This window comes from Salminus brasiliensis, chromosome 14 (assembly GCF_030463535.1).
Source record: "Salminus brasiliensis chromosome 14, fSalBra1.hap2, whole genome shotgun sequence".
Taxonomy (NCBI): domain Eukaryota; kingdom Metazoa; phylum Chordata; class Actinopteri; order Characiformes; family Bryconidae; genus Salminus; species Salminus brasiliensis.
This window is the reverse complement of record NC_132891.1, coordinates 27,658,965-27,677,104: the sequence shown is the minus strand read 5'-3', so window position 1 is coordinate 27,677,104 and position 18,140 is coordinate 27,658,965. Positions and strand designations below refer to the sequence as shown.

At 43.1% G+C, this 18,140-nt stretch overlaps 1 protein-coding gene across 1 annotated transcript in view; it reads right to left on the bottom strand.

Moving 5' to 3' along the window:
- plxna2 (plexin A2) overlaps nucleotides 1–18,140 on the bottom strand; it is a 217,876-nt gene that overhangs the window by 102,357 nt on the left and 97,379 nt on the right. Inside the window, exon 4 of the mRNA XM_072656506.1 lies at nucleotides 16,992–17,126. Coding sequence (XP_072512607.1) covers nucleotides 16,992–17,126 — 135 coding nt within the window. The remainder of the gene's footprint in view (nucleotides 1–16,991; nucleotides 17,127–18,140) is intronic.

The window sequence follows — 18,140 nt, the reverse complement described above, 5'->3', positions numbered from 1 at the left end:
TCTCCTATTAGTGCTGTTTGTTTATGGGATCCGGCCAGAGCGCACAGTCTTAGCTCAGCTTAAACATCTCAATGCGCCAGCGCCAGGAGGCCTGCTGGTGCTATAAAAAGCTAGTGAAGCACCCTACCAGAAACACAGTTCCATGCGACATCGTAGAGGGAAAAGAAGGTCACAGACCATAGGCCGCACCAAGATGGGCCTCTTGGAGAAGCTGCGCCACGTAGCTCCCAACCCCTGGGTCATAGCACTTACAACATAAGAAAAAGCTTCCTTGTTACGCGCCATTACTGCATCCTTTATCTTACATTCATTGTTGTAGACTGCAGGATTTGATAAATGACTGAGGAAAGAGCTGCAGCACAAAGCCTGTTGCAGTGAATCAATTTCACTATCAAGCCACATGAAAGAGCCTCATTGTCAGGGTCAATCTTAGGCCCTATTGTTAACCATATAGCTATATACCCCCCATCAGTCTCATGATAAATGGCTACTTTTCATGTCTGTAAACAAGTTTGTAGACAGGGTTTATATATATATATATATATATATATATATATATATATATATATATATATATATATATATATATATAATTTTACAGACAATTTCGCTTCACAGCAGGACCCAAATTACAAATTGTAGAACTGCCCCACTAAGACAATTTAGCTTAGCGAGAGCTTAGAAGAGACATGCTGAGTGATGGAGAGCATAGCCTATTATCCACAACCCATGATAACTCTCTGTGAACATTTTTTAATACTAAAATGTAGCCAGAATGAATTATAATGTCCAAAGGTTTTCAGGGGGTGCTATATTACCACAGAAAGATAATCATCTCTCCTTAAACTCTGTTTTACAGACATTTGACTTTCAATGAAGGCCAATGAGGGTTATTGCGCATGATGATGTGCATGTGAAAGGGGTCCATAGCTGCTAATTACTGGCAGAGCTCATTAGGAACCCCCATTATAAAACATTTCAAACCAGTAGCTGATTATCAGAACAAGTCTGTCTGGCTGGCATTATTGTATCTTAGGCGTGGGTGATTTTATCATCATGATGTCAGTAGTCTTGTCCAACTATGTATTGAGACAGAGATCGTCAACTTTTTGCCTTCATTGCGAACACACATTCACTGGTAGAAAAGAAGCCCTGAGTCAGACTCTAACACAATCATCCATTATCACAGGTTTTTTTGCAACAAAAATGGTTCATCCAATGTTTCTTTCAAAATCAAAACCCACCTTCTGCTGCCTTAACCGTTTCTACTTTTTTAGAAGGCTTTTGACTAAAAATGGAACATTGCTGTGAGGATTTGATTGTATTCGGCCACAACAGCATTAGTGTAGCCTCACTGCAGATGTTGGATGATTAGGTCTGAATCAAAGGTTCCCAAAGGTACCGGCTCCATCACTTTAGAGAACACAGTTCCACTGCTCCCCGGTTTATTTTGGGGGGGTGGGGTGGGAGGGGGTTATATCAACGTTTTGAAAGATAAACTTCATCAGGCCTACTAAATGTACTAAAGCCACCGGAAGGGTCCCTAGCGCTTCAACTTTTCCTGGTGGCTGTCCTGAATACTGGTTAAAACACACAAGGCATGCCATTCTGGGAAGCTCCAGCTCATTTTAAAAGAGACAAAAAGAAAGAAAACCAGACAGACAGAAAAAGAAACAAGGGAATCGACCGGAGAAGGGGAGCTGAAAAGTCAGCCAGTCGATAGAGAGAGCAGCTTATTAATTATGTATGACTAAAATCCTTTTTTTGGGGGGCCAGAGAGAAGAGAGGGGTAATGCGAGGTGAGCAGGGAGTCAGGTACCACTAAGGCATTATTTGTGTAAAGACAGTTAAGGGTGGTGCGCACACACACACACACACACACACACTCAGACACACAGAAAGAGTACCACATTGCGACACCCTTGTATCAACATGTTAGACTGTTGAAAGTGGAAAAAAACCCTTTTGTTACTTACAAGTAACAGCAAGTACATCTCAGGGGATGTATCACCAAGATAATGTCTTATAACACTTACCTGGGAGAGTTTAGATGCTACAGCTCAAATGAGAGGCAGAGGACGAGAAAGACAGACACAGAAAGATAGAGAGAGAGGCCTCCAGACACAGCTGGTAAGCCTATGCTGATGCTCCTTAGGGAAGCAGAATAGAAAGGCCCTGGTGTTTGTCTGTCAGTCAGTCTGTCAATTAAGCTCAAGCTTTGTCCTCCAAAAGAACCAGCAGATCTTCCATTCTTGAAGAGAGGGTAAGGGTCTTGTCGCTAGTCACAGTCCTCACAATTTTACTGTCAAGATAAACTGTTAAGGCTGCTAATTCAACTAGCCACCATATGCTCACTATGCTGTGTGGAGCAAAACTAAATTTGAAAAGTATGTAACGACATTAAGTCCCAGCACTGAAAAGACGCCAGATGCTTGATTGCTATGGACAGAGATGATGGGCTTCGCAGTGAGGTTTAAGCAGCAGCTCTGGTGAGGTCCCTGAGCAGCGGTACACTAGTCTCTAAGCTAATAACGCAGTCAGCATTGACAGCAGGCAGTGTCTCAGACAGTGCACAAGGAGTTAATAATGCTGTTCAGGCACAAAGCAACAGGCTGCAGTCTTTCTCTCTCTCTCTCTCTCTCTCTCTTCTGGTTTCTCGCTCTCACACACAAGTAAATCTGCAGGGGAGAACGCAGGGAGTCTCATTGATTTATACAGAGCAGCCACACAGAGGGCCACTCTGACCCCAGGGTTGATTTGGAGCCCAGCTGATTAGATGTGTGCTTTGGCTTTGCGGGAATGGAGTGTATGCAGGCTCCAATGTGTTCAGGTTCATATCATAAAGTAGGTGTGTGTGTTGTCTAAGACAATACTTGCTTTGTTTGGTGTGTCAGGTGAGCAGTTAAGTATTAACATTTGTGCGTTTGCATTTGTCTATTGCCCCTCTGCTAGGTCTTTTGTCTACCCCTCCTCAGCACACGGTGTGTGTGTGTGTATGTGTATACAGATGGTAGGGTTGACTGCACCCCACTGGTCCGGTGGCTGCTCAAAGGGCTTTTGCACAGCATGCCTTTCTGGCTAGGTTTAAGGAGGAAGGGGGGGGGGCACCATAAGGCTCAGGTGGCTTTGACTGGTACCAGTCATATCACAAACAAGCTTCCTCATCCAGCCTCAAGCCAACTGCAGACCCTGAGAAAAACCCAATTTACAAGAAGTGCATCAACACCTGGGAGTGCAGCTGAGGCTTCATCCTGCTCCAATTCAGTCCAACAGTTGTGAGCTTTTATTTTTATTACATGATAGTGATAGAGATGCTTATTCCTTCCGTGCCTTCCTTAGGATTGTAGGAAATTTTCCTACCTGTGGAAGACTTCAAGAAAGACGAAAGCCAACAAAGTCCCTCCATGGAACGAAATAAAAAGCAGAAGCATGCTGTTGCTTACTCCTCATTAATTCCAGCCACTCTTAAGAGTCCCTTTTATTCTCGGTGTTACAAGAGGCAAGGAGAACATTTGGATAATGAGCTGAAGCTGCCTATGGGGCTCACTGTGTTCGATCCCACTAACAGTCCAGGAAACAAATGCAGTTACCTTATTTTGATGGACCGTGGCAGTACCATACACCTAGAGCTTATCTGAGCTCCAGTCTCATAGATACGCCAATACTGGCATGCAAGGATTTATCACAAACTTCCCTATAATGTGTAATTGATATTGCTTGATGTTGCCAAGATATTGTGTTGGGAACACAACTAAACCCTCTTGAAAGAGACAGGGAGGGTCTGGAAGTAAATCTTTAGGTATCATGTTCATCAGTTCTTCCTCCCATCAATTATTGGTCGCTTGTGTTTGGTCTGTACACTGTATCCCTTACACAAGTATGGCAGGAGTAAAACACCCTCTATTTCTTTCTGTCAAAAATTCAGGAGTTTTATCTTCCCACATTCTCTTGCTGATATGATCTTTCCGTATATTACACTAGAGAAATGATATCCTGCTCAAAAACATTCATCACCCTCTAGTGTGTGTGTGCTTAAATTCCCAATACTTGGAGCTGCACTGCTTTTGGTTCACTTAGTGTATTGCCAGCTCAGCGTTTGGGAGTGACATCCATCATTTGCTCTGTGGGTGGCAACGGTCCTGTACACATTACCATTATTGCTCCCGTTAGTGCTGCTACACTGGGGTGCAGCGAATTCCGAATGATTCCCATCAAATTTAGCTCCTCCATCAATAATGAAAAAAATATATATATGGTGAGGCTGAAGTTTATTTTAATATATTCTGGGTCGGATTCAGTTGTAATTTTATTAATTTAATCTCAGTTCATTTCTCAGAACCTAGGTTAATGTGGGTCTAAAAAAATGTCTGCATTCTAACAGGCCCATTACCATCATATTTACATATGAATAGCCATCACTGGGAGGTGTGTTACTGCATCAGCTCAGAAGAGGCGGCTGCCAGTGATTGCTGACCAGATTGAATAGACTGGTCTTGACAAAAAGAAAAGAAAACATACACATACATATGTGCGCACACACACACACATCATTATCATCCATCAGCACAGCTCACACTGACAGCTCTTTCAATATGGGCTGCGGAGGAGGACAGGGGGAGTAGTTGGATTGATTCTTCGCATTGTTGGTCGGTGGCATGGCTCGAAGACGGACTGTGGAGACGCTCTTCCGACACATACAGTTCACGGAAAAGGCAGAACCTGCCACTACCGCTGTGCAAGTGAAGAAAACAATCGTCTCACACGGCGCTGAGTGTTTGCTGTTGTGTCTGGGCCATTAGCAGCCCAGACAAAGAGCATATGCAGGTCTGGCAGCCTCCAGAGCAGGGTGGTGCTGCAGGGAGGCGGGTGCGGGCCTCCTGCCAGCCCGTCCGGCATCCGCAGCTGAACCTGACGGGCTGCTGGGAGCAGTGATGGGTCGGCAGGGAGGCTTAGTTTACTGCCCCTTTCTGCACAACATAGGGGGGGGGGGGTCTAGCCTGGAGTGACATCCATCAGGAGGAGAGCAGGTAGACATTGACAGTTTCTGTCTGGAAGCACGCAGGCACAGTGGGAGCTGTATGTTCATACCCATTATGGCTTGGCACAGCCGGGGACTTGGCTCATGTTTGGCCGGCTGTAATCGATAAAGCCAGGGACAAGGGAGCTTGTTGTTCCTCCGTCTCTGAGGGTAAGGCTTAAAAACTCTTGATTAATGAATGGTATCACTGAATCACCACCACAAGCAAGGCTGGTGAAAGGATGGAAACAAAAAGGCCCTGCCTCTCAGGGGAGGTAGGAAATGTGTAGCATTTGCAATTCCTAGTAGAAAGAAGGTTATGCAAGAAGCTGCTCAACAGCAACAGATTTCACAAATAAAGCAACAGATTCAAGATCACTCAAAGGCAGATATTGGTTGGCATGCTCAAAATGCATAAGTGACTGAAAAGAAGAAAGAAAACTGAGGAAGGAAATGTTGTTCTTCCTTGGAAAGTCATTACCTTTGCAAGGCTAAGTTGCATTTAGCAGAAATATTCCTGCGCCAAGTTAACGACAGTTTCCTCTCTCCACACCTAAACAGTCAGCCCAAACAGGGTCTTTACATATGTGCCTAAATAAAATAACACAGAGTCCAAAACGCACCATCTGATGTGTGAGCAGCAGTCCCTCCCTTGTCCCAGGAGTATTTTAGGACAAAGAAGCCCTGAGATATTTAGAGAGTGCTGTTTTAGTTTTCCCTGTGCCAGCAGGGAATGAAGTCATTATGCACTGTCTCTGTCTCTCCACCATGCAGCCAGTTTGTGTTTGCTCACTAAGAAAAAGAGAACGAGCGAGTCATACAGTACTGCCTCCACCAATTAGACAGCTAGCGGTAATGAAAGCACGCTAGCAGCGTTTTCCCTGCCGCAGTCTTCCCTCTTGACACAACCGTGCCTGTTTCCTTGAACTGGCAGTTACTTCTCCCCGAGAATCCTTTTTTTGTTTAATTAGGCTTGTAAATAATTATTGCAATTAAAGCCTGCAATTAGGAGAGAGAAGTGCCGCTATTAGTAAGGCGACGGATGCCAGGGAGCTTTTTTAGCATGGCGAAGCATGCACAAAGCCTCCACCATTATACAGTCACTCGGTGACAGCCACGACGACTCCTGACACGCCAGAACATTTTAATTGCGGACGTTATTATCCTGCCATCCTTGTGCCTGATTCCTGAGCCAACGAGACAGTCCCCAAGAGAAGCGAACTATGAGGAAAGTTACGGAACTGTCACTTCGCTGCCCACACAACCATGGTAAATAAAGGGAAACTTTGCTTATTTTGTCTCTCAAAAATGACTGTTTTTTATCTCTTTTTTTCCTTTTTTGTGTTCTTTTAAACGGACTGCAGGAACGGCACTTAGGCACATGTTTGACTGATGCCTGACAACTCGCATCGTGCTGCTTCAACGCCTCTCATTGTCACATATGTCCGACACAAGGTTGATGAACAATGGACAAATTGAGGAAATGAATGTTGCGTTCCCGATGTGCAGAAGCTGCCACTTTCAAAGCCAGGCTGTGGCTTGTAACAGCACTAAGCTGTTCCCTGAAGAGTCACTAATAACTAAACAAGGTGCCTGTGCCACCAGGTCTCAGGTATTCTCCTCCTCATTAGGGGCTATTAAGTCAGCAGAGCAGTGAAAGCTCCCTGAAGGGCCTGTGAGATAGTGATGAGGTTTCAGCAGGTACAGACACCGCCTCTGGCTCCTGCCTCTGCTATTCACTAATAACACCCAGTGTGACACAAGCGTGTCTCCTTACGCAGGGCTAAATCTACAACTAGCCTGACAGGTCAGGGGCCATCAGGGGTGCATACAGGCTGTTTGCTAACAAGAACAAAGACCTCTCACTCAGGTCCTCAAACCTAGGCCCAACAACAGCGCACAGCACTTTAAGAGCATATAATTTAAAGGCAGCAAAAACAACAATGGAGAAGAGGTGGGAGGAATGGGCAGGCAAAAGGATGGGTAGCACCTCAACTTATGTGCTCATTTTAATTAATGAGCTGATGGGAGCTGACAGGAGGTTTGCTATCAAATAATGAGTTTAGGAGTGGCCAGTGGTTTCTGTGCACTAACCATGATTAGCACTAATCCAAGCTTAAGTCAATTACAGATGCATTGACCAGGATTAGTTCAAACGAGGGAGTTTAGCTTGAGAGACAGACAGGAGCAGACATGCAGACATTCTGTGTGCTTGGGGTATGACTTAATCACTAAGAAAAAACAAAAACAAACAAAAAAAACCAAACAAACAAACAAATGTGAGGATCGGTTCAAATGCTGAAGTATCACATGTCCTAAGGTGAAGGGTTCCTTCATTGGCAGTATCTGTATTGAGCTGACCTCTAAGTTGACCCTAGCAACTTGCTACACTGCTCTATGTTATATGCTGACATCAAAATTGCAATATTGCAATCCCCACCATTCTGATGACTCCCAGGTGTCCAGGGAAAGTATGGGAGACTAGCTTTCAAAGACCAGGCAGGCTAAATAGCTTCATCAATAACACTGGACGCTGGACGTATTGGCAGGGACATTTATCCTGATTTGTCCCATGTCAATAGCAAATGAAGCTGTAAACCTGCCATGGGTCCAGCGACTGACAGCGCAGCTCCAGCATGGACTGTACAATTGGAATTGCTTCCCTTCTGAAAGTCTCTGCTGTAGCACTGACCACCCGTGCAATATTATGCTGTATCAATCAAAACTACTATTAGCATGCTAGTCCCTTTGGCTTCCCTTTGGCTGCCTATCAGAACTGTTCTGCCAAAGAACAGCATTGACACTAAGCATGGAAGCCCCGGCAGATCCATGTGCATGGTATGGTAGAAGCAGGATGAGTTTGTAGAGCACAATGCATGATGTGAACACCAGCTCACTCTCACGCATCATAGAGTCACACTGTCCCTGCCCCGTCTTCTAGAAAAATGCAGACATGGACTGTATGGTTGCATGGGACACATGGTATGACATTGCCAAATGCTCTGTGTAGCGGAAATTGCATTTGACCCCAATCCAAACCTCCAGTGATAGGTTTGGGCTTATAGCATAATAGTGTCCAAACGGTGCACAACTGATATTCCTTCACATCATGCATGAATGAGCACCCCTGGAGAATTACAGAAATGGGGTGAACCTAAACCAATATGTTTAAAAAACAAACAAACAAAAAAACCAACAACAATCTCATCCAAACTGCAACCAGATGAGGGTATGACCTTGGCAGAATAGAATGATTTACAAACATTTTTGAAAAATAACCCATTGGTTTGTCAAAGTTTAAAATGCATGCCTCCGCTCCCTGATTTCAACAGCTTGAAAAAAAAAATATTTTGATCGTTTCCCCTCCATTACCATGGCAACCTGAGTTAATCAAATGCTTTGTGCATTGCAGCCTGGGTGACGTGATTGGTGAGGAGAGAGAAGATGGAGGTCATTGGTCAAACCGCTTTCCTTGTACCCTTTCTTTAGAAAGAGTAACTGCCCTCTAACAGGGGTCAAGAAGAGACCAATGGTTGCTAAGACCACAGTTTCAGTGTGTAAGTGGAAACTACTTTGCAATTGGGTTCGCTCCATAAGAAAACAACAAACACTCACTCACATAGAGGATTCTGTAGTCCAATATACCAACCTGAATTTACATTAAGAATTGTGCTTCTAAGGTCATAATTACTTGTCACTCTCTAGAATGAGGATTTCAGCTAAAACACATTTCTGCTCACAGGTCTTTCCCAGGTTATAATGGGAATATGAATACAGCAGTGTGTGTGTCTGTGTGTGTTGTCCTTAACTGAATATTAATGCTGCTTTGTTCTCATTAATCACATCCTCTGCTCTGCTGATTTCCTGTTAGCCCCTCCATCACATAAAGGCCTCCCCCACTCATAACCCCCACAGACACAGGCACAAACCCAAGCACAGTCACACACACACACATGCATACACAATGGAAAACCCATGGCTACATGCCAACTCAATCTTCACCCGCCATGAGGGACAGTACAAATCAGAAAAACAAAACACACCGTGTAAATCACAAAGTCGTAAATCACTAGCCAGGTGCATGGCCATCAGGCCTATCACTGCATCCAGGCTAAGGATTACAATGCATATATATATATATATATATATATATATATATATATATATATATATATATATATATACTTACACACATCAACCTTCTTATATATATATATATATGATGGCTGCTCTGCCTCTGACTGGTGTTGGAGGCAAAAGGGAGGAGAGACTCTAGTCAATCTCACTCCAGGAGAAAAATCCTATTTCCCAGTGCTTGATAACCACATACCTCATTTCCTACACATCGCTCATCCTTTGCAAAACAAAGGTGGTGGTGCTCTAAGACAGGACTATATGAATGTGAGTATATGAGTGTGTATGTGTTTGTGAGATACACACATACGCAAAAGGAAGGTTAAAGAGTTGCAAAGACACAGAGCAAATAATCTCACTCCCAAAGTAGGAAAAGAAGGAAATCATGCATGGATTTTAAATTTCACAGCTGAGTACTTGGTGGGAAATTGCTAGGTTGAGAAAAAAGTGAGCCTTTTATATGGCTGATGATCTCTGAAGCAATAATGTTGCTTGCTTTTATGGGCTGAGGTGGGGAGGGAGTGTATGAAAGTGGTGGTGGTGGGAAGTGGTGTTCTGAAGCAGAACTATGGCTTGTACAAAGTAGCCCAACACGCTTAACACTAAAGACATGGTCGTTCTGAAGAATGACAGCAGCACATGGAAAGGGAGTCAAGCCCCTCGTGAAAGTCGACACTTTGTTTGCAAGCTGACCCATGTTAGTCACAGTGATTGGAATTTCACACTTGCTCTAATAGAAATGTGGACATGGGGTGAGATGCTGTCAAAGCACAGCCTTTCGCGACACTAGCAAGCCACGTCAACTTTGCACATCATTTTGCATTGTGCCGGACCTCTGGCTTTTCTACATTTTCTCGTCTTGCAGTTAATGGCAGCCTTTTACAAAGACATCCCAGCTTCACTGCCTCTTCATCCATTCTGCTGCTGCTTGTAGCAAGCGGTATACGCAAGGCATTAGTCATAAATGAACAGAGAAGGCCGTCTCTGTTTCTCCCACATTCTATGAGAGATCTCCCTGGTCATGTTTATTTCAATTTCATGGGCAGGTACTGGCCGGCTCTGACCGCTGGCCTTCAGTGAACAAAAAATTAAGTGTGCGAGTGATTAGTTGTGAATCTTCCAGCAGCTCGGCGCTAACGACAAGGCAGGAGCTCATAACAATTTTACAGCACTGCTGATAACACTGTAAAAAGGGCTCAGCTAAAACGTGGGCAATCTATTCTTCAGCCCTCGTACTTTTGATTGCTGAATAATTGGCAATTGTTGCTACTATTGTACCTCAATGCACATTGTTGCTGAGTTAGAAGGGGTAACAAAGGAACTATGTGGACGTCCATCTCACTGTGGACTGTGGAAAGGCAGGGGGGTGGAGGGGAGTGTGTATTAGTTGTTGCTTATGGTAGCGCTAATGGAGAAGTTGATGACCTCATACCTGACTCCACCTAGGCCTATCAAAACTACGTGCTGCGGCCTTTGATCCTCCTCACACAACAGGTCGTGGCTGGCGGCTTTGTCTGAATTTCATGTGGCAGATATGCAAACTCAGATGGACTGACCTGCCTCGTTTCCATACAGGGCATGCTACGGCAAGAGAACGAGCTCTTGCCGTGGCACATCTGAGGTAAAAGTATGTAAAGTGGCATGGCATGGCCATATTTGCTTAAAGCAACAGGACCAGGTGTGGCTTTGCTTAACTCAAATGTTGTGTGCTTTGGGAGTGTGCTGTAAGGTTCAGCTTGACTAAGGAAGGTGGTGTAAATCTTGCTGTGGTTTTTCACTTCTGCACTGCGAGAAGAGCAGAGCAGTTTACAACAGACCGGTGTGTAAAGCCCAGGAGAGGGAGGGCTATTCTTGAAATAGGCTTTGACACACATTCGCCAATGCACATGACATTATTAAGTCTCTCAGTTTCACTCTTCCTTTCTCTCCCCAGCCCCTCCTTTTCTCTCTCTTTCTCTGTCTCTCTCTCAGCCGAAGCTGTTTTGACCTTTTGTAGCTGTTAGCCCTGGGCCCCTTTAGTCCATGTGAGCACTTTGTCAGAAGACCCATATTTCCAGACAGAGGCTATCATTGTGCCTGCATGATCTGAAAATGCACACTCTCTGAGCAGACCCAGCTCAGAGAAAGCTCAGGATCCATGACCAGACATCTTCTAAAGCCTTAAGGTTTACACTTTCCCACAGTGCAGCTGTCCAGCCTTCGATTTTGCTGTGAATACATATGCAAGTCAGAGCTTCACTTTGGAGTAATGGGCAAAAAGTTATTGCTGATAAAATGGGATTTTAATTAGAGTCAGTCTAATAATTACAACAGATTCTGCTTAATTAAGTCAAAATTTCTTCCACATTAGGAATGTACATATAGTCACCAGTGAGTGGTAATCCTCACAGCTTGTTTCATGAAGTTCACATGAAGTCACTCCATGTAATGGCATCATTGGCATATATTTGGACATTTAAGGCTTTATACTAGGAAGGCCACAATACGATTCACTGACCAAAACGTTTTAAGTGTTTACTTGTCTTAGGCTCACTGTACTTTATGTAGATTATAGTGTACACTTGTGAAATGCAAAGCAGCTAAATGATTCATTATTAGTGTCAGCATTTGTCACAAAAAGAAGCTCAAAAGAAGGAAGGGATGAAGAAGAGAAATTGGGAAAGTATGCTTTTAAGAAGCATAGCAAATTAAAATGAGCCATGATCTATTTTATAGTCTAAAGGTTAAAGAAGTAGACTTGGGACCAGTAAGGTCGCTGGTTCAATCCACAGAACTGGTACCCATAGCTGAGGTGCCTTTGAGCAAGAGACCTAACCCTCAACTGCTCTCTGTGTGTGGAGGTGGCTGCCCATTGCTTTGGGTGTGAGTTCTCACTGCTCTAAAACTAATGTGAGCATGTGTATTCACTGCCATACATGCGGTTACATGCCACGTTTGTACAATGGAACAAAAGTGTTCTTTCCTTCTTTTTCTTAAAAAAAAAGCTATTACTACTACTAGAAAAAAAAAATTATGAGTACATCCTTTGTCAAAACATTTATACATACATTTTGCAGCCCTGCATTCATTTGTATCGCACTTGCTTGCACTTTTTTCCAGAAACAGGAGACAAAATCCATGCCGTAAAACCCAGCGGCATCAGTTCTAATAGGGAGCAGCACGTGAACATGTTTCATAGTGACACTCAGACAAAGAGCTGCATCTCTGCAAGAAAAGGAGGTGATATACACACTTCAGCTCCACCGTGGCGACTAGGAAATCCAGGGTGTGCATGAATCAAGTCTGTGCTCCCTGTTCTCTGATTACTGTCAGTGATGACACAGTACCCCATGGTCTCTGTAAGAATTCCCATTATTTGTAATGGAGGAGAGGAGAGGGGAGCCCAAGCAGCTGCATCTTCCATTCGTTCCACAGCGCTGCCCTAAAATGAACCAGTCACTCAGGACCATTAACACCCTGCAAGCCGCTGTCGTTAAATGTTCAAAACCAGGCATTCCCGCCGATACATGCGGACAAGAAGATCTGAGTTATGGAACTCTGCCAGGCTGTGTGTGAATGTGTGTGTGTGTTTATGATGTATTTATGTGGGAGTATGCAAGAAAATGTATTTCAAGGCATTGCAATATGTCTAAATTCTATTTCCATGTGAGGGTAGGGTGCCCACGCTTATGAAATGAATGTGATTTATATGTGTGTGTGTGTGCTTGAAATAGAGTTGGAGGAAAGCACAACATATAGCACAATTTACAAGAATGGTAAAAATTGGATGTGGAATGTGAATGTGAAAAAGGAGTGGGTGTGTGTATGTGCCTGTCTCATCGCTGAATCTAAATTGAGTCTGTTACTGCGTATGCATGTGTGTGTTGGGTGCCTACATTTATGCAGGATGGCCCGGTGCACATGTGTTTGTTTATCTGAGTAGAAAATATGTGCGTGACCTTGAAACATAGATTGCATATTGTACTTCGGGCTGCACTCTTTCTAAGGTCTTGCCATTTTCATCTTCGTAGCAGACCAAACCAGATTTGCCACCATATCAAGTCATGTTAATGGGCAAAGTGCAGAGGTTGCAATTAAGAAAGGATCGTTTAATCCTATTTTTTCTCATTATGCTAATGCGTAAGACGTGTCCGTAAAACACATGAACAATGCACATAGTATCCTTCCCCTTCCACCTCTTCAGATCCACTCCAGAGTTAGATGGGAGAGTGACTATACAGGCAAATCCACTAGATGTACTCATTTCGTCAATGTAGATTATAGTTGCACAGCATGCCTGCAGCAAGCCATTTTTTCCTCTGATGGTCATGAATACATGAACATGAGAGGTGAATATGTCTTCATTTGACCCAAGTATGATAAAGCTGCGGTTGTGTGTTAAAGGTGACCCCTATTTTGAGTTTATTGCCTCATACACACAAACCAACAGATCTAAATAAGGTTCCACTTAACACTACTCCTCCACTGAAACTATTTCTAGGTATCTATATCTACAGGCAGCACAAGAGGAGCCCTGACATGCCTTACAGAAGCCATTTTGGCTCAGCTTACATTGCTCTCGAGAAGGAGCCAGGCTGTGCTCTATACCTCTGTTGCCGTACAGTTTTCTGAAAGTGTATGGTGTATGTGCAGGCGGTGCTGAAAGCCAAATGCTAATCCTGTTACTCCACGAAGTGTGAAGTGTAACTGCAGAGGCTGCCTCCTCACAGGCTCGACAGAAGCTCTATGGTGTTAGCCGGCATCCTCAGTGCCCTGGGGCCCAACACCTAGAGCCTCACACCCAAGGCTGGATTGCTAATACCTGCTCACACAAGGACAAAGGCGAGTGTGTTTATTCAAAAATATGGATCTTTACTTAACTGGGTGTTCGACTAAGGCAGGGCTGTTCAGTTTTATCCACACAACCTGTGGCAGCAGGTTTTCATTTTAATCTGTCTAATGTTTAACCATCTGTGTTTTTTCTCATTAAGAGTGCTATTCAGCTGCAAAAATAGAATAGTAATCACTTTTAAAAATTCTATATTTCAATAGAAAAAGCAGTTAAAATGATCCCCCCCCATCCCACACTAAGCCTGTGCTCTCAGACGTGAACCAGGCCAGAGTGCTTGTATTGAGCGTACAGCGCGTTATGCTTGTCAGTTTGTGTTTTTAACAGTGTGATGCTGAATTAATCAGCTGAAGCTCTGGAAAAAGGGTGATGTGAGGACAGGAAGAGCTGATGGCTCTTTTATGATGGGATTTGTCTGTGTTATAATGCACTAGCAGCCAGATCAATTGTCTGAGATTCGAGGTAAAAACAGCCCCTGAGGACTGCTTAGTTCTGTGGTGCGGATCTAAGGGAATGTGCAGAGCACTAGTGTGTGTGTGTGTGTGTGTGGTGGGGGGGTGTTTATGGTGTGACTCACCACAGATATAGGCCCCTATATCTCAATGGTTGTTAATTCTTTGTCTCAAGGTCTGGCTGATGCAAGGGTGAGGCACTGGGCAGTAAAGTTGATAGAGTGTTGGGAGTTCCTCTTCCTTAAATGCCATAGGTCCTGAGTCAGTAGATTTCTCTCTCTCTTTCGTCCAGCCTCAACTGACAGTGAATTCTAGTCAGAGCTCATGCAGGCATTGATGTATGCAGTGGATAATAGCCTTCCTCAGTCTTGTGGGCATAAATTACTTTTGTGTTCAGAGATTTAGACAGTTGTTTGGAGAACTGGTAGGGCCAGAATTTATAAAGCCACATTTTTGTATGGTGCAGTAAGCATAGTTAATGTAAGTAAGTGTAGTTAAATTCTATATATTTATATTTATCTATGTTTAGTAAAATGTGTAGTAATTATATATTTTTAATTGTTCGGTTAATACTTTTACTAATTACTAATGTGAAAGCTACCAGATACATCGGTGTGCACACAAGTAATATATCTGTTGACTGACTAAAAGTCAGTATTTGATGTATGCTTTCCAAGATCACTGTGTAAATACAGAGTATCAAATGTGAAGAATACCAGACATGTTTGAGTATTTATTACTAAGAAGTTGTTTAATACATCAGTTTTGGCTCATATTTTGTGTACAGCAGCCCACAGCACTTGTTAATGAAACTTGTCTTGTCTAGTACTGCTATAAGTACTGCTGTCTGTATCAGTTGGTTTTTACATTAGCTTTTTACATTTACATTAGCTATTATTAACTTGTAAGGTACATCAGAGAATGACTTGCGATTACTACACATTCATTTTTAAACAGGCAATTATCATACCATAAAAATACTGCTAACATCCTTTCTGCTTTAGCTATGTAGTTCTGTTTGAGCTTAAAATGTAATGCTTGTGAAATACAGCACTTTAATAGATTTTTCTTCAGTTTTTATAAAAACAAATCACAGGTGTGGCATGTAGGTGTGTGTTGCACAGGTACAAAATGGGCATAGCAACAGTCAGTAACTGCAACCCTACAAAGTGTATCATTATGGTACGTGTAGCTTCTACACAAATTGAGGGGAAGATTCAGTTTAACGCAGAATCGGTGACTCAGTGATCTTTCATAAAAACAGCAGTGTTTTTGAACACTCCTCTCTCTCTCATGCTTACTCTCATTATCTTGCTGTCACCCTCTGACTTCGTTCTGACCCTCAGGTTCACACTGGAACTCCAGAGGGGCACCGGCCGTCTAAGACGCTAGCTAAAAAAAGACCACCCGCATAAGGAAGCAGGCCAGTCATCTATCACTTGACTGTGACACGGAGCTTTTTTTGTGCCATGGCTCTTTTTTTCCGCTCCCCTGACGCTGCCGCTTGTTAATATGACAGCTCTGATGCCTAGCTGCCACTTCTTTCTCGTTCACTTCATTACGGCCGCCCAGAGGTGACCTTCATCTCCCTCTCTTCCCCTCCATCTCCTTCCCTTGCTAAACTCCTCCACCATTTCTCCAGTCCTCACTGACACGGTCACTCTCCTGACATACATTTTGTTCTGTCACTGGTGGATACATCATTTCATATCATATTCACCATCAGATGCAGAGAGGAGAGGAGAGGAGAGGAGAGGAGAAAAGAGGAGAGAGGACGGAAGGGGAGGGGAGAGGATAAAGAAGAGGACAGGACAAGAGAGAAAGGGGAGGACAGAACAGAGGAGGGGAGATTAAAGAAGAATGAGAAGAGAAGAGAAGAGAAGAGAAGAGAAGAGAAGAGAAGAGAAGAGAAGAGAAGAGGGAAAGAAATGAAGAAGAGGGAAGGAGAGGGGAAGAGAGGAAAGGAGATGATAGGGAGGAGAGGAGATGAGGATTGGAGGAGAAGAGAGGGGAGGAGAGAAGAGGAGGGTGAAGACGAGGAAACAAGAGGGGAGGGGTGGAGAGGGGAGGAGAGGGGAGGAGGGGAGGTAATGGAGATGAGGAGAGGAGATGAGATGAGTAAAAGAGTGGAGGTAATGCACTTTTTGCCCTGATGACAAATATGGTACTTTTTTTCCAAGATATGCAAGGTATACAAGGTTTGAACCAAATTTTCTTAAACTCTGCCAGCAGTCCTGAGGGATACCAATTCCAATGTCACATCAACTTTTTCCCAGCTGATCACAAAAAAAGTTTAGACAAATCTGATTGAATACATGTTTTGTGTAATCTCACAGATAAATTGTTCATTTGTATGTATAAATAGACTGTTAGATATACATTCCTAGAGGCTCCAGCACAGTTTCTTGAGTGAATGCCATGAGTGTGCAAAGCAGTCCAAAGTGGCTACTTTGAAGAAACTAACATCATATAATCATAACTCATTTTAACCCTTTTGTGGCCATCCTATATATGTACACTTTCCATAATTATTATTACATAATTCTAAATTGAAACTGACCTGTCTCTCAGACATCACATAGAGGTAGTTGCGGTCCAGGGAGAAGGCCATGTCTCTGAGGATGGGGCTGCCATCTTTAATAACTGAAACCGTCTCATATTGCACTCCGCCATGAGGAGGGCCATCCACACGTATCTGAATGTGAAAAAAGAATGAATACACATGTAATAAAATACACAGTATGAGCATACAAACTGCCTTCTACTCATTACTGATTCACTTATTTCGCTTTTTATTTACTTATTATTCACAGCAACATAATCAGGATTTTGCAATTAGAACACAATAGTTAAAACTATTACAAAATATAACAATTAGAACAGCAAAATATCTCTAGTATCAGAGCTTTATTATACACCTAACTTTGCAGAAAATCACTTACTAAATCAAATGTAACTTTCTATTACTTGTTATTCCTACAAAGTTGCACTGTCAAACAAGCCTGGCGAACAACATCAAAGCTTCCATATGTGACACTGTGGTCTCATCCTTTAGTCATTAAGCCATTCAGCCCAACTCCCCACGCAGTCATTAGGAACAGCAGACGCACTGGGACTGCCCCATGTGGTTTTGTGTGTGTGTGTGTGTGTGTGGGGTCAATTGTGGGTCAGTCGTCTGTCTACTGAGACTTCACAATGGCAGAATAGAAGGGGCGTGTCAAACACCTCCCCCCTGCAAAACAAAACAAAACAAAACAAAACAAAACAAAACAAAACAAAACAAAACAAAGATCCTGACGTAAAGTCAAGTGCCCTTTAAAGGCTCATGATGGAACAGAATGAAACAGATCAGTCTGGAGGCTATTTGAAGGACAAGTTTCTTTTTTTATTTAACCAACTCCTGGTTAAATAATGAGGATGAACTAAAGAGTGTGTCTGTATAAAGCTTCTCCAAATTATTTGATGAACACTGATTCAAAAAATGGCAGAACAGACAGACAAATTAATCATTAAAGTTGTACTGCTTTCTGAAAGGATGCTTTTACTTGAAAATTACACTTGATATTCAGGCAACAACACTGCCTGAATGCAACAAATTATAGTTGCTCAACATTCCTCTTGTCATAACTATAGTCAATAAAACACAACGTGTTTAGTGTCCAAACTGTGTTTCTTTAGTTTTGCACTGGAGCTAATGAATACTGCATTT